This window comes from Arvicanthis niloticus, chromosome 12, assembly GCF_011762505.2.
Source record: "Arvicanthis niloticus isolate mArvNil1 chromosome 12, mArvNil1.pat.X, whole genome shotgun sequence".
Lineage (NCBI taxonomy): Eukaryota > Metazoa > Chordata > Mammalia > Rodentia > Muridae > Arvicanthis > Arvicanthis niloticus.
Window position 1 is genome coordinate 75,133,017 of NC_047669.1, and position 27,508 is coordinate 75,160,524.

General features: G+C 49.7%; 1 protein-coding gene across 4 annotated transcripts in view; it reads left to right on the forward strand.

Annotated features, from left to right (window-relative positions):
• The window catches only part of Dop1b (DOP1 leucine zipper like protein B), a 107,994-nt gene that overhangs the window by 22,606 nt on the left and 57,880 nt on the right, over positions 1-27,508 (forward strand). For all 4 annotated transcript variants that reach the window (XR_004607983.2, XM_034515384.2, XM_034515385.2 and 1 more), the window contains 12 exons: positions 3,156-3,337; positions 3,969-4,139; positions 10,528-10,717; positions 12,427-12,525; positions 13,169-13,292; positions 15,759-15,868; positions 16,403-16,517; positions 19,355-19,475; positions 21,202-21,321; positions 23,893-23,995; positions 24,592-24,783; positions 26,732-27,410. Coding sequence is in view for 3 of the 4 variants with exons in the window: in XM_034515384.2 (XP_034371275.1) it covers positions 3,156-3,337; positions 3,969-4,139; positions 10,528-10,717; positions 12,427-12,525; positions 13,169-13,292; positions 15,759-15,868; positions 16,403-16,517; positions 19,355-19,475; positions 21,202-21,321; positions 23,893-23,995; positions 24,592-24,783; positions 26,732-27,410 (2,206 nt within the window). In the remaining variant the exon portion in view is untranslated. The remainder of the gene's footprint in view (positions 1-3,155; positions 3,338-3,968; positions 4,140-10,527; positions 10,718-12,426; positions 12,526-13,168; positions 13,293-15,758; positions 15,869-16,402; positions 16,518-19,354; positions 19,476-21,201; positions 21,322-23,892; positions 23,996-24,591; positions 24,784-26,731; positions 27,411-27,508) is intronic.

Genomic DNA, 27,508 nt, shown 5'->3' on the forward strand with positions numbered 1-27,508 from the left:
CTTACAGTGTTGTCAGCTTTAGTTGGTTGGTTGGTTGGTTGGTTGGTTGGTTTTCTCAAGACAAGGTTTCTATGTGTATATATCCCTGGCTGTCCTAGACCAGGATAGCCTTGATCTCACAGAGCTCTTCTTGCCTCTGCCTCCCATATCCTGGGACTGAAGCTATGGGTCAGCACTGCCTGGCTTTGTTGTCAGCTTTTTATAGAGCCTAATTTGCAAAGTGGGTCTTATCTGGGTTTATGTAGAATACATATACCATGGAATACCCAGGGCTTGGTACTAATATTTCAGGCATCCATAGACATTTTAGATCCTTGGGGATAAGGGCCACCTATGAGAAGAGGTTTGTCAGTCAAGATAGGGAAGGTTGGCAACAGTTAGGCCCCCAGATCTCAGTGGCTCCTCAGTATGGTTTGTTCCTCTGTCAGCTGGTACTTTTCAGGGGCCTGGGCTGGGAGGGCCTTCCTCCCAGCCATGGATTATGACCCTAAAAGCAGGAGTAAGTGACTGAAGATCTTCAAGTTGGCCTTTGAAGCCTATTCCAGAAGACTCCCACAATCCCACAGGCTGTCTTGGCTTGAGTATATCACAAAGCCTGTTCTGTGCCCATGCTGATGAGTCCTGGTTGCCTGTGTTGTTGTGTAGCACTTTTAGTGAAACCACAAACAGCAGGAGTCCTTAGGACATACCGAACACACAGAGGCGTGGTGTGGACTTGAGAAGATACATGGAGGAGCAAGCTTGCTGCCGTTCTCAGTCAGGCACTGGTCTCCGAGAACATCTACGTGCTGTGTCTTTAGGACTAGACCTCAGCTGATCTGCTAAGCAGGGTGATGGCCACCTGGTCTTCTGCCTGTTCTGTGTGTTTGAGAATGACCCACATAAAGTGCGCTATTTCCTGTTCACTGCCCACATGTGTTTCCTATCTGATTTATCTGTTAGTGTTCCTGTTCTCTTGTCATAGCTTGTGACTCAATGGCTGCTGCAGTTAGTTTTGTTTTTAGATAAACATGTGACTTATTTTGCCGGACTTCTCTTAGTTTTAGGTTATTAGACCCTTCCTAAACAATGTGTCAAGACACATTTGTTCCCCTTGAGATAGGCTCTCATATCCTCCGCTGGCCTCAAACTGGCTTGGAGCTCTCTCTGTAGTCTAGGGTTATCTTGACCTTTTGATCCTCTGGGGGTCACAGGCGTTTGTCACCATGCCTGCTGTAGCGATTGCAGGGGACTGAGCCGAGGGCCTCGAGCATACTAGGTGTTTGCACCCGAGCAGCTGACCTGCAGCCCTAGCCTTTTAAGATACTGTGTGGTCTCAGGAGCGAGTTCCAGGACAGCCAGGGCTGCACAGTGAAGCCCTGTTTTGACAGCCCCCTGCCAAAGAAAAGATAGGTCTGTACTTCTTGATAATCCCTCATTTACCCTTTACCTCTCACCTGATCCAGTCCATTTTAGAGGTGGAAGCCATGTCCTTGTTTATAAGCAGAAACCTGTCACAGCCCCAAGGGCACATGGCCCAGGGCCAGCCATCCTGACCTGGGGCTGGAACACACCTGGTACAGCAAGGCTTCCAGGCCACCTGGTTTCATTTGGTCAAGCTCTTCTATCTGGAGAGATGGATGGGATATCTTCGCCCCAGAGCTGGTGGCAGGAAGTGGGGACCTGTGTGGGGACCCTGCTGCCTCCCTGGGAGGGGACTGAGCTGAGTCACAGGTAGGCAGAGGAGTGCTCTGGTGAGAGAGTGCTGCAAAGTGTAGACACAAAGCAAAGACTGCCATGCTGTGATAGTTTTGTGTTAAGAAGGGATGGCAGGCCAGGGAGATGGCTCCATTGGTAAAGTGCCAGCCTGTGGGCTTGGGTGACCCCAGAACCCATGTGAAAAAGCGGGGTACAGCAAAGCACTCATGTAATCCCCGTGTCAGTGAGGTGAACATGGGCCGTAGCAGGAGCTTGCTGGCCAGCCAGCCAAGTGAATTAGCACACTCCATGTTAGTGAGAGATCCTGTCTCAGGGCATAAGATGGAGGGGTGGTGAGAGGGCCCAGAGGATAAGGGTACGTGTCATGCACACCTGACAACCTGAGTTTGACCCTGGAACCCACCTGTGGAAGGAGAGAACTAACTCTTCAAGTTGTCTTGTGACTCCCACAAACTCATTGCAGAATGTGCACACACACACACACTCTGAGTAAATGGAAGTTCCTGTTTGTTTGTTTTGAAAAAGGTAGAGAATGATTGAGGAAAATGCCCAGTGTTGACCTTTGGCCTCCACACACTTGTGCCAATACACAGTTATACAAATATACACATGGTTGTGCAAATACACACACACACACACGCACACCCAAAAAAGAAAAAGAAAGTGGAGATGGGGTAGGCCAAGCAGACTACAGCCATGCTCAGGGGTCCTTTGAGCGTCTCTCAGAGAACCTGGAGTTTACCCTGCATGCTCTCAGTACAGATACGTGTATACAGATAACCTGGGGCTGTGGATTGCCACACCACCATGTCAGATGGTATTATAAGACAGGGTCTCTGGGAACCTTGTTTTCTTGTGTGTTTTTAGTGCCCAGAGCCATGCACACACTAAGCAAATACTCTGGCACTAAACTATATTCCCAGCTTGAAAACCTATGGTATAAAGAAGGTTCTGTGTCCTGCATGCTTGGGGAAACAATTGTTCCATACCTCAGTGCGGTTGCAATGTATTTTTCCTGTTTCTAACACAATTCCTAGTTGGTAGAGATGCCAGAAACTGCTGCCCCACCCCCATGTATAAGCCCCACCCAAAACTACATGGCTGAGTAGCTGAGCTGAAGAACATGGGATGAATGAGACCCCCCTTATCCTGAGCCAACATCCAGAGCTACTGCTGGTCTCCTGGGATAGAGGTGCACACAGCCCTTGTCTGTCTGGGGAGCCATGGTATCACCAAGAAGCTGTCTGCCTCCTTTCCAGCATGGGCAGGGCCTTTCTAGACATTCAAGGTCCCAGAGAACCTGGCTTTTGAGTCTCTGGAGCCTTCACACATGTTCATCCATGTGACCCCTCTCTGTCTGTCTGTCTCACTGCCCCACTTTGTGTTCTGACCCCACAGATTTGCTTTTGTCTGTAAGCAGCATAACTGCCCTCTCACTTGCTTCTCTTGTGTCACAGGCTCTCCAGAGCAACCTGAAGTATTCCCTGCTACCACGGCGGCTCATCATCAGCAAGAGGCTGGCTCAGTGCCTGCATCCTGCCCTGCCCAGTGGTGTTCACCTAAAAGCCCTAGAAACCTACGAGATCATCTTTAAGATTGTGGGAACCAAATGGCTGGCCAAGGACTTGTTCTTGTACAGGTACAGCTGCTTCCTGCTCTAGTACCCTCATCAGTAGGGCAAGCCATGTTTCAGTTCAGTTGGAAAATGACAGGCAAGGGGCCAGGGTTGTCACTGAGTTGGCAGAGTGCTTGCCTGGAATCAATCCCAGCACTGAGAAGCCCAGTGTAGTGGTGCATGCTTGTATTTCTGGCAGGAAGAGCAGAAGCTCAAGGTCACTTAGCTACATGGAATTCTCAAAAAAATGTTTAAAGGAAAATGGCAAGCAAAATATACATGGGGGAAAAACACACAGCAATTAGTCATCAAGCCATCACCAGGAGATGGCCACCTTCAGAAACACCTGCCCCCAGGCTCCATGTGCTGTGTCTAACGAGAACCTGGATGTTACCTGCTTTTTACTTAATGTGACCATCTCATCTCAGGTGCGCATCTGTCTGTCACCAGTTAAATGGTTCTGATTGCTCTTTAAACTCCACATGAGGCGAGAGTAGAGAGCTCGGCCTTTGCCTATACAAGGCCCTGGGTTTCATCTCCAGCAAGTAAATGTAAACAAAGCCAAACCCCAAACATCCCCTCTGCCAGCTGTTCCTGTGGAGCCTGAGACAAGGTTCCTGACTGCTCTTGCCTGCCCTTCTTGTCTTTCTCAAAGCTGTGGCTTGTTTCCCCTCCTGGCCTATGCTGCCATGTCGGTCCGACCCGTGCTGCTTGGCCTGTATGAGAAGTACTTCCTCCCGCTGCAGAAGCTGCTCCTGCCCAGTCTTCAGGCCTTCCTTGTGGGCCTGCTGCCGGGCCTGGAAGAGGGCTCTGAGATCTATGAAAGGTTGGTGGATATCATGTCTGGGGGTACAGGCTCTATCTGTCTGGGAACTTTCTCTGTAGATTGACCTTGAACTCAGAGATCTGCATGGCTCTGTCACCTGAATACTGGGATTAAAGGCATGTACTGCCTCTTAGACTTAAACTTTTCTTTACCTGGATCTTGCTCTGTACCAGGCTGGCCTTGAACTCAGAGATCTGATTGTCTCTATATCCTGGGATTGAAGGCATGAGCCACCAGCTTTGCTTTTTTTTTTTTTTTTTTTTTTTTTTGCCTGGGCCTAAGCTTTTCATGGCCACTACCCCTCAAGATCCAGATTAAAAAAAAAAAAACCTGTATCCTCCATTTCTGGATTATAGTTCATTCCAGATTAAAAGTCCAAATGAAAGCAATAACCAGATAATAATAATGCCTAGATATAACTGTTCCTTGATCAACAGCAAATCCAAACAGTAAGCTTAGCTGGGTGAGATGTTGTCCTGAGGTCACCAGTCCCTTAATCTGCTCATCTCCTTGAACGTAGGCTACAGCTCCATTCTACTTCCTGGTGCCCTTTTATTCTTTAAGCCATACACTCAATCAAAATGCTCTTCATGAGACTTACTTGGAGAACAATATTTCTCCTGGGATTTTTTGAGATTTCCTTTGTCAATGTAATTAATATAAATCTTGTTATCTTAGCCTCAGGTAGACTCTTCAGACAGGGGCAAAAGCAGCCACATTCTTCACAAGGAAAAAAAGCCATATTCTTCACAAGGAAAATAGTCTCTAGGCCACATTCTGAAACTCTTTTCTTCACTGAACCCTCTTGGGCCAGGTCTGCACAGTTCAGATCACCCTCAGCAACAAAGTCTTCCATATTCCTACTAGGATGGCCCATTAAGCCCCAGTTAAAGCATTCCACTGCTTTCCAAATTCAAAGTCCCCAAATCCACATTCTTCCAAACAAAAGCATGGTCAGGACTATCACAGCAATATCCCACTCTTGGTACCAACTTCTGTCTTAGTTAGGGTTTCCATTGCTGTGATCAGACACCATGACCAAGGCAACTCTTATAAGGACAACATTTAATTGGGGCTGGCTTACAGGCTCACAGGTTTAGTCCATTATCATCAAGGCGGGAGCATGACAGCATCCAAGCAGGCATGGTGCAGGAGGAGCTGAGAGTTCTACATCTTGTTCCAAAGACAAACAGAAGAAGACTGGCTCCTGAGTGACTAGGAGGAGGGTCTCAACGCCCACCTCCACAGTGACACACTTTCTCTAACAAGGCCAGACCTCCTAATAGTGCCACTCCCTGAGCCAAGCATATTCAAACCCTCACAGACCCTGACCTTGAGAAGAATCCTAGATAGAAATGAGGCTGTTGTACAGGGCACCCCATTAGGTCATAGTTTGTGGACACACACAGGTGAACATCCACACTTCTTCTGGTGGGTGAAGCATCTCCTAATGAGTGCCTCCATTCACAGGGAGGGAGGGAAGGTGGGAAGGGTTTTTGGTTCTGAATAATAAGGCAAAGCCAGGTCCTTCAGTAGGCGGGACTTGGAGGGGCGAATCAATAGGGGACAAAGCAGGGTCCCCTTCCCACATTTATTTATTATTTGTTTTTCTTTGTTTGTTTTGTGTTTTTGAGGCAAGATTCTCTCTGTGTAGAGAATCTTTCCTGGAACTTGCTCTAAAGACCAGGCTGGCCTTAAACTCAGAGATCCACCTGCCTCTGCCTCCAGAGTGCTGGAGTCAAAGCTGTGCGCCACCACATGCCTACCTTATCTTTTGACATGGGTTTTACTATATTATGTAGCCAAACTGGTATCAAACTACCTACAGTCCTCCTGCTTTAACCTCTGCCTGCTAAGTGCTAGGATCACAGGTATGTGCCACCATGTGACTAGAGCAGAACCTCAGCAGGGCTTTGGCAGGACCTGAACATGCACTTAAAGCTCTGAAGTTTTTCACTGGGTCTGGTGACAGCTCAGAAGTTGAAGAAGCTGTATGGCCATATAAACCATGCATATGCATAAAGCCCTTTTACATTTCTTTCTTATTTATTTTTATTTTGGGAGAATTATAAAGAACCTATCTCCATACTGACTGTTCTGAGCGATGCTATGATTAGCCACTGGTGACTGGACCCGTGTGACACCCATCTGTGGTGACTGTTCACTGTGCATATACATACCCCATGTGCTGGCACCAGCTCTTCCTGCCTCTCCTCTTCTCAGGCCTTGGCCACATCACCCTCACATGCATTGGGGCAATGCCTGGGCCTCATGTGGGATCAAGCAGTCAATCACAGCTTGGACTGTCCCCCAAGCTCTAGAGAACCAGGGAATCCCAGTGGCTTGGAATGTTGTATCCACTGAGAGTGACCCAGGCTACATTTGTATCTGTACTGGGATTGGACAAACTATGCCAGATGTTTGCATATGGTACGCTTGGGATTCACCTAGCTTAGTCCTCAGTTTCCCACATTATAGTCACATCTGTGAGGAAGAATCTGATGCTGCCACATGTGGTGGCTAGCCTGTGTTGAGGCTTTGGATATGTGGACTTAGTAGTCATGGTGACACAGGAGGTAGCAGTGAGGCCATTACCTGACTTCCTGCAAGTTCGCGTGCGTGCGTGCGTGCGTCTGCATGTGTGTGTACATTCTCTGACAGATTGACACGTCGTTTAGTTCCCCAAAGCTCTCTTGCCGTCCTTTAAATCTCTGTTACTCACACTAGAAACATGTTAAAAGTTGGAGTGTTCTTGTTTGCTTTTTTAGTTGATAAGTGAGAGTTTGTTTGAACAATTGTTAATATTGTTTAATATTAATGTTTTTCTCCTCTGACATTATGATTTTTTGACATTGAACCAAGAGCTGGGTAGCTACATGAATCGCTGAATAGATTTAGTTGCCACTGGAAGCCAAGCCAGTGTCCCACCACACCAAGGTAGATGCTGGTCAAGGTCCTTGTAAGCCCCGAGTGTATGTTACAGGCACCATGAGTGAGCTGGCTGTACAAGATGGTTTTGTACTGTTTCTGTTGTAGTCTGAGAAGGTCTTGAGAACCAGACCCCTGAGTCCTAGGATTAGAGCAGCATACCCTTTCCAGTCATTCTCACGCACAGATGGGAAGAGGAGGGTGCCAGGTGAGGTAACCACTGCTTTCATGTAGTAAGGACTGTTCTGTCAGTGCTTCTCAGTAAATGCAAACAAACGGGCCTCTCAGCCAGTGTGGGACGGTGTCATCATCCTGGCTGTCTCTACTTCGCTGTGCTAAGAAATCAAAGATTAGAAGAAAAAAATACTCCTTTCTCAGAGCAGAGGGAGGCGAGTGCCTTGATGGCCATAAGAAAGCAGAACTTGAGGCCAGGTGTGGTGACACTGATGGGTGTGATCCTAACACTAGCTGGGCTGAGGCAGAACCAGCCAGGATTACATAGCAAGTCCAGGCCAACTTGGCTGTACATAGTGAATCCTGCCTCAGAAATCCACAGGGAGTGGGGAAAAAGGAAAAGGAAGGACGACCGTTTACATCAGTGCTCTTGAGTATACACAGGTAATCCCAATATCAAGGAGGTAGAGGCAGGAGAATCACCCTGAATTTGAAAACAGCCCTAACTACATAGTAAGACCCTGTCCCGTCAACAGGAGGGAAATCTCAGCAGGCCTGGGCCTGTCTCTGGTTGTGCAGCGGAGTGTGGGGTGGGTAGAAGGGGCTAGCTACTGCTGTGTGGTTGGCAGGACTACAGTGCTACAGGCATCTATGTTCATTATCTACTCCTGGGACAAAGCCAGCCCTGGAGGCAGCAGTGCTGGTTGAGAAACCCTGACTCATCTGTTTTTGAGACTGTTTGTTGTTTCCCACTGGTCTTCAGTCCCTGGGACCCTGTGGTCCTCTCGCTAGCCATGAACCAGCAGCTGCGGTTGTTCCTGCACTTAGTCAGAAAGGCTACTGTGAATACCTGATTGCAGCCCAGACAATAGGGTCCTGAGGCAGGACTCAGATGGACTGCTGACATCTGGCCATTAACTGTCTCTTACTGTTCTGTGGATGAGCCAATGGCAGTAACTCCTGCTGCACTGTTGTAGAAAGCAGTTACTCTCACACTCCTTTTATTATTATCATAAGCCGTAGATCAGCACGAGAGCTGGGCAGGTATCTACCCTCTATTAGAATCTATTTCCCTATCAATAACTCCAAGTTATCATTTCCCATGTTCCATCTGGGCAGTTCTTAACTCCAGTTGGCTAGCTCTCGTGGCCGTGTTTTTGTGACTCACCTACCCCATGGCAGCTTCCTCCTCTCTCTGCCTTCCTCTCCTTGTTCTCCATCTCAGACCCCCAAGCCAGGAACCCCAACCCCACCTGTGTCTCCTCTGCCCAGCTACTGTCCTCGGTTTTGGATAGTGGACCCTGCCCTGGGTGGAAGCTATGCAATGGGCAGCATCCGTGGTTTGTACTTTGGGGGTGGTCTGTTGCAAATCAAAGGGCACAGTGGCAGTAAGGAGTGTGTGTGTGTGTGTGTGTGTGTGTGTGTGTGTGTGTGTGTGTGTGTTTTCTCAGGCTCAGTGGGTTTTATCTAGGTGAGGACAGGAATTCTCAAGTAATCCTGTGGTAAGGAAACTCTTCCTCACTGAGGAGCCTCACCTCCCAGTGCAGAGGCTGCCCAACAGGTCTGTGTCCCAGGCACACAACCACTCCTCTGACCAGTTAACCATATAATGTAGCTGCTGAGCGCTGCTTCTGCCCGATACTATGGCTCTTGCTACGTTTTTTCAGAGCTGAGCAAAGCCAAGCTCTATTTGTTTGGTCAGCTTTTAATAGAAGACCAATCAATACCTTCAGCCACAAAGCCATTCTGTGTACTCACCCTGAGCCCTTGGTTTGACTTACACTCCACATGCTTGTTCTTCTAAGATCCAATTATCAGTCCCTACAAATACTTTATGAGACAATAAGGTTTAGGCTCATTTAAAACTTGTGTTAACTTTTCGTTCTTCGGCAGTTTCATATATAGAGAATGAATTTTAATCCTTCTTGTGCCCTCTGACCCTCTCAGTCCCCCTTCCCAGTAAGACCCTCCTACATTCGTGCGGTTTGAACTGGGCTTCCTGAAGAGCATAGGCGTGTGGTTATTTGCTGGAGCACAGGCAACTTAGGAATGGTCTTGGGGAATCCAGCACTGCAGCCTGGGTGGCGCTCACATTCCACCTCTCCGTGGGGCAGAGACTCTTGGCTCCATCTCATGGCCAAGCCTGTCCCAGGTCCCATAGCCAGGATTTGAACAGGAAGGCTGAGCTGAGAGGCCGGTGCGCTGTTCTTCACACTTTGCTGGCCCTGGCCTTCTTCCCCCTACTCCTTTGCAGGTAGGAAGCATATGAGAATGCTAAGTGATGAGTGACTCAGCATGACGAGGCCTCTCACCAGCCCACATGTGGGTTCAGTACGGGCACTGCAGAGCAGGGCCCCGCTTCACTGTCCATGGAAAAACAGGCCTCATTCGCTGCCAGAGACGTGTCATGAGCAGCTGACTGCGTCACGTCACAGGAGGACTGAGTGAAGATAAGAGGTGTGCCAAGCCGGATGGCCGACACCTGTGACCCCGGCGCTCAGGAGGCTGGGGCAGGTCCAAAACTAAAGGGAGCTGGCAAGTGGCCCAGCAGTCAGGGTGCCTGCTACCAAGCCTGTTGTCCTGAGTCTAATACCCAGGCCCACACGGTGGAAGAAGAGGAACAACTTCTCCAAAGGAGAGAGCCAGCTCTTTCAGAGTGTCCTCTGACCTAACCGTGACTGCTGTGCATGAGTGCACATATATATACTGCCACACACTACACACATACACACATGCACACATGCACACAGATGCACTAGTTAAATATGTGGGGCTGGAGGGATGGCTCAGCAATTAAGAGCACTTACTGCTTTAAGAGGCCTGGAGTTTGGTTCTGTAACTCCGCCTCTAGGGAATCCAGTGCCCTCTTCTGGCCTGCACAGGCCCCTGCAAACACATGCACATAAATACACACAGACATGTATAGACATAATTAAAAATCTACTTGTAATAAAGGGAACAATGGCTCACTGGGTAAAGGCACTTGCTGTCAGGCCCAGCAACCTCCGAGCTTCCATCCAGGAGCCTTGGAGATGGTCTGTGTGCCACACTTGTGATTGGATAAGCTGCACCTCTGGGTGTCATGTTTGTGTTAGCAAATTTGGATCCAGCATGACAGCTGGTGGATGGGAATTAGAGCAGTGTAGAGATGACAGCCATCTGGAGTGACAGGAAGATGGGGTTTCCTGGCCAGGGTGCTCTTCCTCAGGACAGGACTTCATGGGTGGTGCTCACACAGTGCAGAACGTGGGAGGGACCCTGAAACCTCATCATTTTTCACCAACAGAACCGACGTCCTGCTCCTGAAACTGTCTGTGGTTGTGGGCCGAGAGGTGTTCTATGCTGCCCTGTGGGGGAGCGTTCTGACAAGCCCTTCCATCCGCCTCCCTGCCTCCTTGTTTGTGGTGAGCCACATCAGCAGGGACTCACCAGGCAAGGAGCAGAAGTATATGCTGGGTACTGATTACCAGCTCACGGTAAGTGCCTTGGTCCAAGAGAGAGAGAGAGAGAGAGAGAGAGAGAGAGAGAGAGAGAGAGAGAGAGAGAGAGAGAGATATGGGTGTGGCTTCTCCATCAGGGAGAAGGGGAAGTGGAGACATTCCAGGACTGAGTGTGTGTAATGGTGAGCTGCCAAGCAGGGTGAGGGGCAGCCAGGCAGGGTGAGGGATAGCCAAGCAGGGTGAGAGGCAGCCAGGCAGGGTGAGGGATAGCCAAGCAGGGTGAGAGGCAGCCAGGCAGGGTGAGGGATAGCCAAGCAGGGTGAGGGGCAGCGGCCAAACACAGGGATGGTTTGCTTTCCCTTTAATATTTTATCCTTATTTGTGTATGTGAGAGAGAGTGAGAAAGAGAAACTGACACACTGACAGACAGAGAAAGAGATATTGAGAATGAATGTGTACCAGAGTCCAGAAGAAAATATTGCCACCTTGAGAGCTGACATGCGTACTGGCAACTAAACTCAGGTCCTGTCCTGTGAAAGAGCAGCACAGACTCTGCCCACTGAGCCAACTCTCCCGCCCTGGTGGCATGGCTCCTCAGTGGCCAATGGCTGCGTGCATAGGTACTCAGAAGCCTCTGCTAGGGTCCCTGCTGTGCGCTAGCCTTGTTTCCTCCCATGCCCGACATCCCTCCCTCCTTATTCATCTTGAAGCTGCCTCCTCCCCTGCTCCAGTGTCCTGATGACGCCTGGCTCTGTTTTCTGCCCTGGTCAGTCCTCTTTGGCTACCCTCACACCTAAAGGTTGGGGTTTCCCAGCCTTCTTTTCCAGGCCCTTGAAGGTAATCTGCCTTCCCTGGCGGCAGCTACAAACCTTCTCAAGAATTTTGTAATGTGAGCATCCCAGACCTTTATCTTTCCCAGCCGGGATCCTGTGCTTGACATGCCACCTGTTACCACCTTGTAGTGGGCCCACACTTTAAACAGTGTTTCCAGATTAAATCAATGGATTACAAAATCTGGAGCTAGCAGGCATTGCTGTCTGCAGAGGGCTGGTAGAACTTTTCCACAGGTTCTTTTTCAGGACCACGTGATAGAATTGAAGAGCCCATCGGATTGTGATTGGGATATCAGAGATTCCTGTGTGCAAATGTCTCCTACTTTTCTGCCCTGGATCTGGCCTGTTTGCCTAAGTCTCTCTCGGGCCAGCAGTCTTCCCACTGGCTACATCGACCCCACTCAGACCTGCTCTTTATTAGTTGCTAAGAGATACTTTTTGTAAAGAAAACCACCTATCGTGTGCTTGTATGCTCTGTGGCTCACACAGTCCCAGTTCAAGACTTTCTAGTTGTCTGCTCCCAGCTGATCGCTCACCTGTTCTCTCCTAAGACTTGTTTCCTGCCTTGCTCTTAACCCTACACCTTCCCACAAGCCTTTGTGGTTTTCAGCCTCAGTGCACCCGTCCCCTCCTGAGGCACTGAGAGATGCCTTTATTGAGAGAGGACACTTGGTCTGTACTGCCTTGACGTGGGATACTCTGGACTATGTGTCTTCCTTTGGATTTACGTGAGGCTCCTGTTGTCACATAGCCCCATAGTCCCTAGAGCTCAAAGCCCTGTTATCATCTCCTGTGTGGCCTAATGCCATGTCAAGACTCCCAGCCTAAGCCACTTGACTTTTATGGCTGCATAGCATAGATGCAGAGAGTATCTGGTGTCTTTGGAACAAGCACTGTGATTTGTCATTTCAGGTGAGATCCCTGTGTGCTTCACTACTAGACTCCAATGTTCTTGTGCAAAGAAATAATCTGGAAATCATTCTGTTTTTCTTCCCGTTTTATACCTGTCTGGTGAGTTGTATTTGCCTTCTGAACACTTCCCTGTTACTTCAAAGACAAAGGCAGGTGCTGGTGTCCTTAACAGTTTAGTCACAGAGACTACTCAGCCACTTGGCAGTCTCTGCCTGCCTCAGCCCTTTTCTCATTCTGTGGGCATTGTGTGATGTCTCCTGGGAAGAGGTGAACAGATGTCTCTTTATGCCGGATAGGGCAGCAGCAGACAACTAGAGGATGATGTCCCTTAGTCCCAGCTTGGTAGGGCTGATGAGTCGATGGTTTTGTTAGGGTCACTAACAGGAATGTGGGTGACACAGAGGGAAGGGTCTACCCTGGCATTGCAGAGACACAGAGGCTCCCTGGATACCCCTGTAAGACTCACAGCCTTCATGGAAGAGTTCCTCCCCGGCAGCTCTACTTCTTACATGGCAGTAGGAAGGGACCTTGTGAATCTGATAACTCCCTTAAAGGCTCCTGAGCTCCCTGCACCTTAGTCTATCCCTCCAGATGGAATGCCAACAGGCAGGCATTGACTGGCTGCTTTGGTGGGCTGTGTGGGGACAGCTAACTTTGGGGATGGATGATGAAGCCACATGTCAGAAGTCAGGAGCCCGCTTAGCATTCCCTTGAGGTAATGCTTTCTCTATCCTTCTGATAGGACCCTGATGAGAGAGCCATCCCTCTGCTCAGACAGGACGTTGTACACATTCTTTCGGCTGCCACCCAGACACTTCTGAGAAGGGACATGTCTCTCAACAGAAGACTGTACGCCTGGTTACTAGGTACCGAGTAGTGTGTGAGTGTGTGCCTCAGCGCTGCTTTGTGGGCTACATGATGCCCTTGGTGATGTCTCTGAATCATGAACTGTAAAGATAGTAATGACTAACAGCCCTGCTCCATTGAGGTTGGATTCCTACAGGAGCTGTGATTATCTGCAGCTTTGGTTTTGTTTTGTTTTGTTTTAAGAAAAGTGAGGTTTTAAAATTCCAGATGAGTTTTGTTTCAAGAGTCAAATAGAAATACCAGAAATCTCTAGCTGAATTATATTTAATGAGAAACCAGGTGTGATGGAACGCTAGTATTTACCAAAGGGCATGGGGGAGGCTGAGGCAGGAGGGTGCATAGTAAGACCCTATCTCAAAATCAGATTAAAAAACAGAGCTGTAGCCAAGCAGTAGAGGCTTCCTTGGCATGTTCAAAGCCTGGGTCTGATCCTCAGTACAAAGAGAAGAGAAGAGGAAACCGCCGAGGCAGAAGCCTGTGCTGTGTGCTGTGTGGGGAAGTTTCATGGGCTGAGGTCCATGCAAGGAAGCCCCAGAACACTGTGAGATCCATATAAGGGTGGGGGAAGGGACACGGGGAGTGATTTGCATAACATGAGGAGACTCCCTGGTCTGCATCTCTGCTTAGTGTTATTTGGACGACTTGCAAACCTGTTGCTTGGAACACTCCCAGGCACATAGCTCAGGGAAGTAGAGGCCGAAGGAAAGCATTTTCATATGTAAGTTCCCATATTTATGTATGTTAAAAAGAGAGCAGTGTGGACAGAACAAGAGGCTTCAAGTGTGCTGGGCAGGTTGGCAGCTGAGCCTCATCCATCCCAGCTTTCCTTAAGCTCCAGGGTCTGGGTCTTTCCACGCTGATCTCAGGGTCTGCCTCAGTTTCCTTGATTGCTTCTCCCTAGTTGTGAGATGTGCAGAGTCACTGAAGAAAGCGTCTACGATGAGTAACTACATACTCATGAGTGATGGCTCATGATGGAGGGTTTTTTTTTTTTTTTTTTTTTGAGACAGGATTTCTTGTATCTCAGGCTGGCCTTGAATTACAGTAGAGCCTTAGATCTTGTCCTTCTGATCCTCCAGCCTCCACCACCACTTGATGCTGTGATTACAAGCATCAATACAGTGAATACAGCATGGGGGCGGGGGGGATGCAGGGCTTCATACACCCCCCAGGTCTCTTTGGAAATCTTAGACTTTTTAAAAATTGTGTGTGTATGTGTGTGTGTGTGTGTGTGTGTGCGCGCGTGCGCGCGCGGGAACGTGCTGACTGTATTTGTGTAAATACAATGCCTGCAGAGACCAGAAGAAGTTGCCAGATCCCCTGGAGCTGGAGTTAACAAGCTGTTGTGAGCCTCTTACCTTGGGTGCTGGGAGCTGATCTCAGGTCTCTGCAAAAACAGTATGGGCTCTTAACCATTGGGGCATGTCTCCAGGCCCCTTTTAAGGATTTCTTTTCTTTTCTTTTCTTTTCTTTTCTTTTCTTTTCTTTTCTTTTCCTTTCCTTTCCTTTCCTTTCCTTTCCTTTTTTTTTTCCTTTTCTTTTCTTTTCTTTTCTTTTCTTTTTTTTTTTTCTGAGACAGGGTTTCTCTGTGTAGCCCTGTCTGTCCTGGAACTCACTCTGTAGACCAGGCTGGCCTCAAACTCAGAAATCTGCCTGCTCTGCCTCCCAAGTGCTGGGATTAAAGGCGTGCGCCACCACTGCCCAGCTGAATTTTTTTTTAAAGGATGAGTTTGTGGGCACTCATCTGTTAGAACATAGGATTCTAGCTGGGTGGTATTACATACTTTTAATCTCCCGCACTCAGGAGGCAGAGGCAGGTAGCTCTTCACCGAGGCCAGCTTGGTCTATAGGGCCAGTTCAAGGACAGCCAGCACCACACGAAGAAGCCCTGTCTATAAGAAAAAAAAGGAGGAAGAGGAAGGGGAAGAGGAGGAGAAAGAGGAAGAAGAAGGTGGCATTCTGTTTATGGAGAAAGTGCTGAGCCTCACGTTTCTGCTTATTTCCCAAGGCTGGTCTTCCTTACCCTGAAGATCTGCTAACTGATCCAGAGCCCAAAATGAGGGCATGCAGGCAGGCAGGCAGGCAGGCATGCAGGCAGGCAGGCAGGCAGGCAGGCAGGCAGCCTGCCTTGATTTCAGTTAGTGCTGGAGAAGTAAGTCATGATGTAAAGATGACCTTTGTTCCAGGCCTTATAAACATGCTGCAAAAGGGTGTTGAGTGGTTGGGCAAGCTAGACCAATGCCCACAGGGATGGATTCTCCCTGCCTGCTCCTTAGCCAGGACATCCCTGTCAGATGTGGGCTCGTGTAGGGCACGTCCTAGTACAGGCACTTCCCTGGGAAGGGAGATGTGACTGGATCTGACTTTGCTTGTCTGTTGAAGGAACTGTACTTGTTAACATACCACAACAGGAGGATTTTGCCCAACACAGTATTTTACAGCCTGTGGTGTTCATTCTTTTATAGGCTCAGACATTAAAGGAAACACCATTGTGCCAAAATCTGAAATTTCAAATTCTTACGAAGACCAATGCTCATACTTTTTTGATAAATACTCCAAGGATCTTTTAGTTGAGGTAAAAACATTTCAAAAAATGGAAATTTGACTATAATTAGGACATATCCAGTCTTTTTTCTTCCTTTCTGTTTTTGGGGTTGGGTTTGGTTTTTTGTTGTCGGTGGTGGTGGTGGTGGTGGTGGTGGTGGTGGTGGTGGTGGTGGTGGTGTTAGTGTTAGTTCTTTAAGCCAAGGTGTCATGTTTCCCACATTGGCCTCACACTCACTACATAGCCTGGGATGGCTGTGAACTTCCAGTCCTCCAGCCTCTCTCTGACGTGCTGGTGTGTGCCATTGTGTCTGGTTTATTCATGCAGGGCATTGAACCTAGGACTTGATCCACGTGGGGCAGGCCTTCTGTCCACTGAGCCCTGTGTCTTCAGTGCATTTCTTGGTGAATTCTCAAAGCAGACAGTGGGCATGACCCCTGAAGGACCAACATGCATGTGTTATGGGCTGGGACTGGTCTTCAGTTTCTCCCAGAGTGTTTAACTAATAATTTTGACTCTACCACATACAGTACCCTAATGTGTGCTTTGTGAACAAACACACAGGCTCTGGCTGAGATACTGCACCAGAAGTTCTTAGACACCGACTTAGAGGAGCGCCACCATGCGTATCTGAAGCCTTTCCGAATCCTTGTCAGTCTGCTGGACAAGCCGGAAATAGGTAACGTGAAAGCACTGTTGTCAGAGGGTTTAAGCACAGATGCAGTCAGCAGATGAGTCTTAAAGTGTGTTTCAGTTTCCGAAGTTCTTTCAGGTTCCTGATTTGCAGGGTGTGCCTACAGAGCATCCACACTTCACACTGTGAGACTGTCTCTTCCCAGTGTCGGGACTGCTGAGTTTTGATTTGTGACTGTGAGCAAGCTGTTCCTCTGTAAACATGAGAACATGCTACCACGACGTGGAGACGTGGAATAGGCATTATACTCTACTGCTTATGGACCCCTCTTACACACGCTGTGATCCCTGACCCCCCCCCCCTCTTCACTATCAGATCTGATGTGCAGTCACCAGAGCCCATAACAGGACAGAGACCCACACACACCCCTGTCCGTCCACTGCATTGCCAGCTCAAGGTACTGTCTAAAAGTCCAGGGTATGTGAGCCTTCTGGCCAGAGCAAAGAGCCAAGAGCATTCTTAGGCCCTGAAGCCTTTGCTTGTTAACCAGAGTGTGGCACTGAACGTCTGTTGTGTGTCATGGGCTCAGGGCACCGAGAGAGGACAATGATTCCTTGTGAAGATGGAAGGGGCACCCAAGGTGCTAGGATGCCTGTGCATTTGTGCTTTGGGTGTTTGCGACAGTCTGTACCCTTCAGGCTGGCCTGGAACTTGATATGTAGCTAGATGGCCTTGAGTCCATCTCCTGCCTCTGCCTGCAAATTCTTAGGATTATAGACACAGCACCACATTCAATCTAGTTTTCTAAAACTCATTGCATGTATTACATACTGTGCATATGTGTGCATTCTCATATGTGCTCATGCATACCTTAGTGTACATGTTGAGGTAAGAGGGCAGCTTTCAGGAGTCGGCTCTCTACCATGTGGTCCTTGGAGTCACTCAGGTTGTTAGTCTTGGTGGAAGGTGTCTTCAGCCACTGAGACAGGCCCTGCCTGCCTTTTTTCCAGCAGTAATTTTGTATTGGGTGACTTGCTTGTGTCCTGTGTCTCTACACCTCCAACATGGAAGTGGGACCTCTTGTGATATCCATTTTACAGAGGGAAAGTAATTTGCCCCAGGTCACCCAATGCCCAAGCCTTCCTTTCAGGAAGTACTGCTGTCTTGGCAGTGCTGAGCACAGATGCCCTGAGATGCTAGTCATGTGACAAATACAATCTCTGCTAGCTGTGATCTCCTGTGGCTTAACCAACCCACAGTGGGAGCCTTTCTTCCTAGAAGTGCCTGGGCCCAGATTCTCTTTTCCTCCCCTGCTACTTCCATCGGCTCACAGTGGCTCAGGTTAGATTTCTCTAGACCTGGAAGTAACTCTGTAAAGTCGCATTTTAGCCTGAAAATCAGGTGCCGTTAGCATGTCGGGAGCTTGCTGTATTTTTTTTTTGGGGGGGGGGTTATTCAAAGAAAATGTAGGACTTAGCATTAGGGGATGTATGTTTTGTGCCAGAGCTGTACTGTGGAGAGCCAAGCAGCCATGCCTTTATCTGGGCTCCAGGTCATGCTTTCTAGATAAGGGAGAGTGGTTAGCGTCATCTCAAATAGTTGTTAAGTCTGCTCTTCTGGCTGGCTTGGTTATCCAAGGGATGTACCCATAGCTAGACAAATTTATTATACAGAAACAAGAGCACGAGGCAGTCACTCTGTCCTAGGTCCTGTCCACACTTTAAGCAGGCAGGCTTTAGCCTGTCTTGTCTCCTCCGAGGAGGAGGCTGCAGAGCTGCCTGTAGCAGGAAGCACTTGGCCCTCAGGAGAACATACCGAGCTTATGAAACAGTCCTCTCAGAGGCACACTGTGATTCTGTAAAAATCGTCAAAGATTAAGTTGATATAGGGCTCAGAGTGCAGGCCAGTGTAGAACAGTTGCTTAGTGAGGCCACAGGTTTGGTCACAACATGGAAAAACAAACCCATGAAAGATGCATGTACTGTTGCCATTTGCACAGCTAAAACGCAGAGTTTTCCTTTGCTGAGAGTGGGCAGGCTCTCATCCCTCTGGGTATGCTCGTGAGAAGTCAGCTTTGAAAACTCCCACCCTGCACTCTGCCCAGTGGGCTAAGACACTGCTCTGATGCACAGCTGGTGCAGTTATGTGGCTCCTTGTGGGAGTTGCAGTGTTGACGTTGTTTTGTGTTCTTGCTCTGGCTTGAAAGAGCTGAGAGCAGAGAAGTTGTTTCTTCTCTGTGGATGTCTCTCCCCAGTGATGTTGGCCAAGCAGCTCACAGGTTTGGAACATGTTGCCTTCAATGGCCTTCACCCAGTGGAAGTTAGCTTGAGCCACCCACTCACACACACACACACACACACCCGTGACCTGTCACCTTGTGTAGTCAGGAGAGCAGCACAGCTCAGTATGCCCAGATGTGACAGCGTCTCTCACACAGTGGCGCTGGCTGTTTGCCTCGGCATCATTCTGCTGCTGTTGCCCTTGCCCTTGGTCACGTGTGTGTGTGCGTGTGCGTGTGTGTGCGCGCGTGTGCGTGTGAGAGAGAGAAGCCTGTGTGTCTGGAGGTGCTGCTCCCTGTGCTTTGTGAGGCTCAGTTGGTTTAAATTTGCTGGTAAGGGTTGGAGACCTAGCTCACCTGGAAGAGTGCCTGCCTAGCATGCAGGAAACCTTAGGTCCACCCAGCCTCTTACTGCACAAATTGGGCATGGTGGCAAAAGCCTGCTTTTTGCAGCACCCAGGAGATAGAGACAGGAAGATGAGAAGTTCACAGTAATCCTTGACTGTGTAGAGAGTTTGAGGCCAGCCTGGATTGCAGACCACAGCTGAAAACAAACAACAATTAAGTGTGTTGTTGATTCTCTAACTGTCGCTGTTGATTTCAGGACCTCAGGTGGTTGAGAATTTATTTCTGGAAGTCATCAGAGCCTTTTATTCTTACTGCCATGATGTCCTTGGCTCTGACCTGAAGCTCAGCTACACTCAGAGTGGGAATCCGCTCGTCAGGTATGAGCTCAGCCTCCACATCCCTCAGCCCTCCCCCCCACCTCCATGGTCCTTCTCTGCTCTTCAGTATGAGTCATGCAGGGTGAGAGGGTGGACAAGCCACAGGTCAGAGCACCATGGCAGCTCCTTCCTTCTAATCGTGAGAACCATGAACGTCATCCGGCAAAGGCCACTTGATCTATTGTACACAAGTGGTGAGGCCCAGGGAGAAGGGAAACTGGGTGGAGGGAGATGGGAGGGAGGGAGCTCAGAAATGAGGGAGAAGAGACCAAGACACCGAAGGATGGTCAAGATGCTAGAAGGGGTTTCTTTGGGAGCCATTAGGCAGATTGAGCCATTAGCTCAAGGTATTCCTTGGCTACATAGTAAGTTTGAAGCCAGCCTGGGGCCTTGAAACCTTATAGATAGATAGATAGATAGATAGATAGATAGATAGATGACAGACAGACAGATGGAGCAAGCTACCTCTTACACTTCACTGTTAAATTTGCTTTCTGCCTGGAGTGGTAATGTATGTACAAAAATTTAATTCTCCTGTTTTCTTGTTTCTTCATGGTAAATGTCCCGAGCAGTGTGTTATGCTTCTTTTTTCTTCTCTCAAAAAATAAGAGGGTTTTCTTTTCTTTCTTTTTCTTAAACATAAAAGCAATAGATGTTTATGTAGAATAGCCTGATATTTGAAGCTATCAAAAAACAACAAAGACATGGTCTTCCATAATCCTTCCATCTTTCAAGGAAAAATAAAAGGTTCTTACTTATTTCTAGACCCCTCCTACACGTTTAAACATGTCAGCCCCACCTGCCAGCCCAAAGACAGGGTTGCATGGTCTCTTTAAGTACAGCAGTGACTGGCTCTCCACTGCTTGCTGTGGAATGTGCTGACCAGAACGCCCTCACCAGGGACCTGTCATTAAATAAGGAGGGTGGGGGGGCGGGGAAGAACAGTCCTTTACTGATTGACACCACCTTTCACCTGGTTTCCACCTTTTCCTGATTTTAAATAGTCGTGTATCTGTGTCCACGTGAGGGTTTCCGTAGCATTCTCTAGAGTGCTTCACTGAGCCACAGAGACACACTTAGAACGTCAGCAATGTGCTGGAGATGTAGCTTAGTCACGGTGGGACACTTGACGAGCACCGTCCCAGGCCCTGAGGCTGCCGTCCAGCATCCTAGGAAGTGAGGGTATAAAACAGTAGCCAGCTCTCCCTGCTGCACCTGCAGTTGGGCTGGGGAGCTGGTGCATCCTGCTGACTGTTAGAGTGTTTTCCTGACTCTTTCTGTTTCTAAGGGGACCCATGAGTAAGGACTCTGTGTAGCAGGGAGTGGGTTTCTTCATAGCGGCCAGCAGATTGCCCACACTCATGCAGGCAGCGATAATTGGATTCAGTGGGTTATTTATGGAAAGAAAAAATAGAAAATTGTATACGAATATGGGAGGGGACGAGTTAGGGGCAGGAGTGGGCAGCAGCGTAGGTTTGGTCGCACTACGTTTCATATATGCATAAAATTGTCAAAGAATACATAGAAAGGTTCTAAAAGCTGTTATTTAGGAGTGAGAGCAATGTGGAAATGCTTTCTAAGTCTGTCAGAGGCGAGAGCAGAGCCGGTAGAGGCTTCTTAAGTCGCCATGCTGTGTAGCGGGGACCCTCTGGTGGGGGCTCCCTCGGACACCGTAGCAGAGATCTCCCGCTGGTGTGTTCAGTTGATTTCCCTCTTCTTCTGGCAGCACGATCAAAGAAAACAGGCATGCCTCCGAGATTGTGAAGACGGTCAACCTGCTGGTCTCCGCGCTCAGCACAGACTTCCTGTGGGATTACATGGCTCGGCGTTTCGAGGAGTGCTTCAGGTGAGTGATGGTGTGTGAACAGGGAGCAGGTGGGTGGTTCCATGGCTGCATGGAGGCCGGAGTCTCAGCCCAAGCGAATCTCAGTGGTCTCTCCTGACCTCCAGAGTCCAGTGGACACAGGGCTGGAAGGAAGTCATGTAGGACTCTAATAATAGGACAGAGACTGTCTGTGTCACAGGATCCTGGGCCACTTTATTATTCACTAAGGTCTAACTTTAGAAAGCCCTCTGCCTGTTCTCTAGCATTGATCAGTGCAGCTTCTGCAAGCCGGTGCCTCGCTCAGCTTAGGCAGTCTCCACTGCTGAGCTCAGACTCTTCATTCTTAGATCCTTCCTGAAGTTAGTGAGTGATGGGCCAGAGTGCTCATGTTTTAGGCTGCTGTGATGGCCTTTGTACCACTGTTAATCCTGTGTGAGTCCAGCATGGGCCCCTGACTCCTACCCATGTAAACTTGGGCCATGTGTGTCCTGTGGCTACATAGCATGCCATGAACTCCTGGGCAGCCTCTTGAGAAGTGGCATTTTGTTTCCTTGCTGTGAGTCTGAGAGGTAGCTAGAGCCCAGAGACATGCAGAGAGGCTCTTGCCCAGCACTGCAATTGGTAACAGCGAAACTTAGAACCCAGTCACGCCCACTATGGGCGTCTGACTTCTCAGCTGCCCCTTAGCGCCTCTCTGCCCCCTGAAACATGGCACAGGCGGCCTACCCCATTCTGAGTGGATTGCACTGCACCCAGAGCCAGCAGCGGGGCGGCAGAAGAGGAGAGGGTGCGGCGCGCACTCCCTTGCTCGCCTCCACTGCTCTTTCTTTCTTTTGTTAGGATCAGACTCAAGATTTGTGCTTGGCCTCTAAGCCACACCCTGCCCTTGTTTGTCCCTTTTGAAACAGCTCTCACACTGGCCTTGAACTCACAGAGGTCCACCTGCCTCTGCTTCCTCAGTGCTGGGGTTAAAGGTTGATACCGCCCTTGCCCTGCTGCTTGTTTGACTTTTTGGACAGAGCCTCACTGAGCTGCCCAGCCTGGCCTGGGACTGGCCACTCTGCTGCTTCAGCCTCTTAAATATTTGGGATTACAGACTGTACCACTGGTGTGGTGTAGTTATTTTATTCATGTTGTGTGTTTACGTACGTGTATGCGCATGTGCGTGCGGTTTTGCACGCATGTACACGTGTGTGTTTGTGTGTGTGTGTTTGTGCTTGTGTGTGCGTGTGTGTGTGCATGCATGCCTGTGTCCGTGTGCTGCAGTGCTCTGTGGGTGTCAGAGGACCCTTGGTGCAGTCCTCCCATCCACTTCTGCAGCTGGTCTAGTCTGTGTTGATGCTGCTGCTTATTCCAGGCTCCTGGCCCGTGAGCTTCTGGAGATCCTCCTGCCTCCACCTCCCATTGTGATAAAATGCTGTGGCCAGAAGCAAGTTATGGGAGAGTTTGGCTTGTGGTTCCAGAGGGTGAGAGATTATTATGGCCGGCCGGGAGGCATGGCACACGCAGCCATGTTAGCAGGACAGGAAGCTGAGAGCATGAAGCAGAGAGTGAACTGCAGGTAGAACAAGGACTTCAGCTCTCAAGGCATCAGCCTCAGTGATGTTCGTCCCCCAGCTGAGCTGTGTGGCACTGTCTGCCCAGACATAAACTTGCGCAGACAGTGCCACCGCATGTCCAAGACTAAGGGAGATGTGTTTCATTCAGACCACCACTGTCTATTCCTGCACATTTAGAAACAACTCTGGACTCCAGAGACTCCTGCTCCTACCCAGAAGTAGGTCAGTCAGTGAAGCAAGCCGTGCTTCTCCAGGGGTCATACAGCTCAGAGCCTGTGACCTCATGTGTCTCAGGGAGGAGTCCCAAAATGTAAAGAGTAGCCAGGGTATGGTGATACACACTTTTAGCTCCAGAGGTAGAAGCAGACAGATCTCTGTGGGTTCAAGGCCAGCCTGGTCTGTATACCAAGTTCCAATGTCAGCCAGGCCTATGTAGTGAGACCTTTTTTCAAAAACAAACAAAAAGCAGCCTCTGGCTCATATGTATGACATACGCTGGTCCCTGTTCCCTTGGATGGGTCTTTGGTTTGGTACTGGGAACTTGAGCCGCACAGAGTGACATCACTGTATGTCTGCTAGGTGATGAGTTCACACCTGAACAGACAAAATTCAAGTCAAACAGTTTCGAGACGTATTCAATAGGACACTCACTAATACCTTTCCACACTAGTCAGTCTGTCACCAACACTGATGTGTCAGACCCAACTGCATTTAAAACAGAATAATTGATGGAAATCATAAGGTGTTTGAAATCGAGCCAGTCATGTTTGCTTCTGCCTGCAATTTCAACACCTGTGAGGCGATCAGGGCTGTCCTGACTCAAAACAAAACCATCCTTTAATCCCAGCACAGGGAGGCAGGGACAGGCAGATCTCTGAGTTCCAGGACAGCCTGGTCTACAGAGTGAGTTACAGGACAGCAGGGCCACACAAAGAAAACCTGTCTTGAAAAGCCTAAAAAGAAAAAGGAGGAGGGAGGACAAAATTTGCAGTGACTGTGGAGGGATTAACTCTCTCTCCTGTGGTTAACATAGACCAGTGTCGCAGACCACAGCTATTGGAGAAGCCATCAGCCCTCCCCCCACCGTCTCGGAGCTCTGCACCCTCCTCGTGTTCCTCCTGGATGTGATTCCCTTGGTAGGTGCGCTAGACGCCTGATCTTGGTTTCTGTCCCAGCTCTCCTCAGTCTTCCAGTCTGTCTGTTAACCCTGCGTTTATGCAAGTGGCTCCACACACAGGACTGTGTAGGTGGGGCTTGTGTGTAGTGTGGATGGGGTCTCACAGTTCTTTTTCATGGTGGTCTCCTGCCTCCTGAGCTCCTGTTCACCACTGAGCTATTCTCCCAGGCTTATTGCATTCTTGCTGGGTTGTTTTTATGTTCTGTTTTGGTTTAGTTTGGTTTTTCAAGACAAAGTTTCTTTAATTCCGAATTGCTGGGATTAAAGGTGTGTGCCCCTACAGCTGTTTTAATTAAAGGAATTGATTTCTGGGCCTGGCTAAGTATGGAAGCAGTTGGTGGACTGGGGCTCCAGTCTTAGAGGTGACATGGACACGCTTGCTAGTTAATGTAGACTGCATGTGGCAGCTTTAGTATCTTATCCAGGAGGTAAATGCAGCTGAAAGCTTGGCTTGGGACTAATCTGAAACTGAGACTCTGAGATCCAGACAGGCTGAGGTGCTTACTTTTCCTGTGTGGCCGGCCAAGGTGAGTAACTGCTACTTCTGTGTTCTAGGAACTCTACTCAGAGGTGCAGACTCAGTACCTCCCACAAGTGCTTCGCTGCCTGCTGCAGCCTCTTGCTGAGGAAGTGGAGGCCCTGAGCTTACCTGAGCTCACACACGCCTTGAAGACATGTTTCAAGGTGCTTAGCAAAGTCCAGATGCCGCCCTCCTACCTAGATATGGAGCCCACCAGCGGGAACTCGGTATGTGCTCCAGGACGCAGGCACTGGCGGTGCCTCCGAGGAGTGGGAGGTAATTAGCACGAGAGCACTGTGGACAAGATGTGTAGCCCCTGAGTTCAGGATGTTGAAGGGTTAGTGCAGATGATCTTCATTTCATCCTCTCCCGGGTAGCACAGCCTCCACAGGTGGCTATACCTGCTGATACCTACAGCAGCCCTTCCATTGTGAGTTTGTATGCATGGGGCTTGACTCACTTAAAGTGCAAATCAGAGAATGCCCTCAATTGGCAGGGTGGCTTCAGCAACAGAAATCAGGCTTCTCAATTTGAAGCTCAGAGCTCCTTTCTCTCAGTGCTGTGTGACTGGAAACTTCCCGACCCTTCACAAGCTTCTCCTGGGTTTGTTGGCCATCTGTAGTACTTCAGGCTTGTTAGAATTTTATGGCCTCCAGCACATCTCTGCATTTACATGGACATAATGTTCTGTGTGTGCAGACTGTGCCTAAGTTGAAGACACAGCCTGTTTGGATTTAGGCCACCCAGATGCCCCCCACTTACCAGCTGCTAAGAACCTCTCCTCAAATTAGGCCCCACTACAGGCTGTGGGGGTTAGGGCAAGGCCCCACTACAGGCTGTGGGGGTTAGGGCAAGGCCCCATTACAGGCTGCGGAGGGTAGGGCTGGGCCCCACTGCAGGCTGCAGAGGGTAGGGCTGGACCCCACTACAGGCTGCGGAGGGTAGGGCAGGACCCCACTACAGGCTGCGGAGGATAGGGCTAGACCCCACTACAGGCTGCGGAGGGTAGGGCTGGACCCCACTACAGGCTGCAGAGGGTAGGGCAGGACTCCACTACAGGCTTCGGAGGGTAGGGCTGGGCCCCACTGCAGGCTGCATAGGGTAGGGCAGGACCCCACTACAGGCTGCGGAGGGTAGGGCTGGACCCCACTACAGGCTGCGGAGGGTAGGGCTGGACCCCACTACAGGCTGCGGAGGGTAGGGCAAGGCCCCATTACAGGCTGCGGAGGGTAGGGCTGGGCCCCACTGCAGGCTGCATAGGGTAGGGCTTGACTGCCTATCTGGGCAGCATGTTCATTATAACCTGCGCTGTGTGGCCACTCTGTCTGTTTTGCTCTGCCTGTACCATGGAGCACCCTTGCATGTCTGTTGTAGCAGTATCTACCTTGTAATTTCTGCATACCTCCCTGTGTGTGTGGACTTACACGGTAACCATTCCTATGAGCAAGGTTGAGAAGGTTGCAGTGAGGATGCCGTTGTCTCTGAAGGATACAGTTTGATTCACAGGCTGCAACTGAAGGGCCATGATTGCTTCCTTGAAATCGTGAGAGGTGCAGCCACACCAGATGAACACTTAGTCTCTGAGGCTCAAGGGGAGCATTGAGGCAGACTGCTCCTTAGGGGTGAAAGTTCTGAGAGTAGTTGTTAGTGTGTAGCAGACAGGTGGCCAGCACCATGTGGCCAGTCTGAGGGGAGATCAGACCACATGCGCAGTGGCGTCTTCTCCTAGTTCTTGCTGGAGAGTGGGTGGGAAGGAGATGAGAAAGCACCTGGGTTTATTGGTTGTTTGGTTGATTGTTTCAAGACATGCTTTCTCTGTGTAGCTCTGGCTGCCCTGGAACTCACTCTGTAGACCAGGCTGGCCTCAAACTCCCAGAGATCTGCCTACCTCTTCCTCCCTAGCGCTGGGATAAAGGCAGGTGCCACCACCAAGTGGCTGCGAAAACTTCTGGTTTTAGTCTGCAGTTGGCCACTGCTAGATGTGACCAGTGAGTCCGTGTGTCAAATGATCCATAAGTGTCTTTGCAGGCTGGCCATCACTGGGGGGTCAGTAGGGCAGGGAAGGCAAGCGTCTAGAGAAACAACCACATTACTGTGGTTACTGCCATCGGCATGGTTCCTTCAGAGCAGAGGAGCCTATGGGATGAGAGATGGGGTTTTTTTTGTCTTCCACAGAGTCCAGTAAAAGGAGGAAACAGTGGCATCAGTTTGGCGACGGAGGCTGTGGTGGCAGGTGATGAGGAGCCTCCCTTTCCCCCACTGAAATCTGAGGACAGTGGGATTGGGCTCAGCGCCTCGTCTCCAGAGCTCTCTGAGCACCTCAGGGTGCCTCGGGTGTCTGCGGACAGAGACGATATCTGGAAGAAAGACGGGAGCATGCAGGCGACATTCCTTTGCATCCAGGAGCTCATTGCGAACTTTGCCAGCAAGCACATCTTTGCAGCGTCACTGACTGTGTCTGGGGAGGAGGACAAGCCTGAAGAGTCCCCAGGGAAGAACAACAAGGGCCAGACACAGAGCGCAGAGCACTCTGCCAGGAAGAGCTCATGGGACCCCAAGCCCATCACCGTGCCCCAGCTTAAACAGATGCTTTCGGATCTGTTCACAGTCAGAGGGTCTCACTTTAAGACAAGAAGCTCAGAGTCACTGTCATCTATGCCCAGCAGCCCACATAGGAAGGCAGCAACAGAATGGGACGTTGACCAGGTGGTCATTGAGTTGGTGGGCTCCAAGGAGGACTGCAGGGAGGCCTTGGCTGCTGCCTGCCACCTGCTGCTGGACTGTGCCACCTTCCCTGTGTATCTGTCTGAGGAGGAGACTGAGCAGCTATGTGAGATGCTCTTCCAGACTCCAGGTGAGAGGGTGGTCCCCCCAGTGCGTGGTCAGTCTGTTGAGAATTCTGTGACAGGCTTGATGTTCAACTACAGTCATGTCTACCCAGAAGGGGGACAG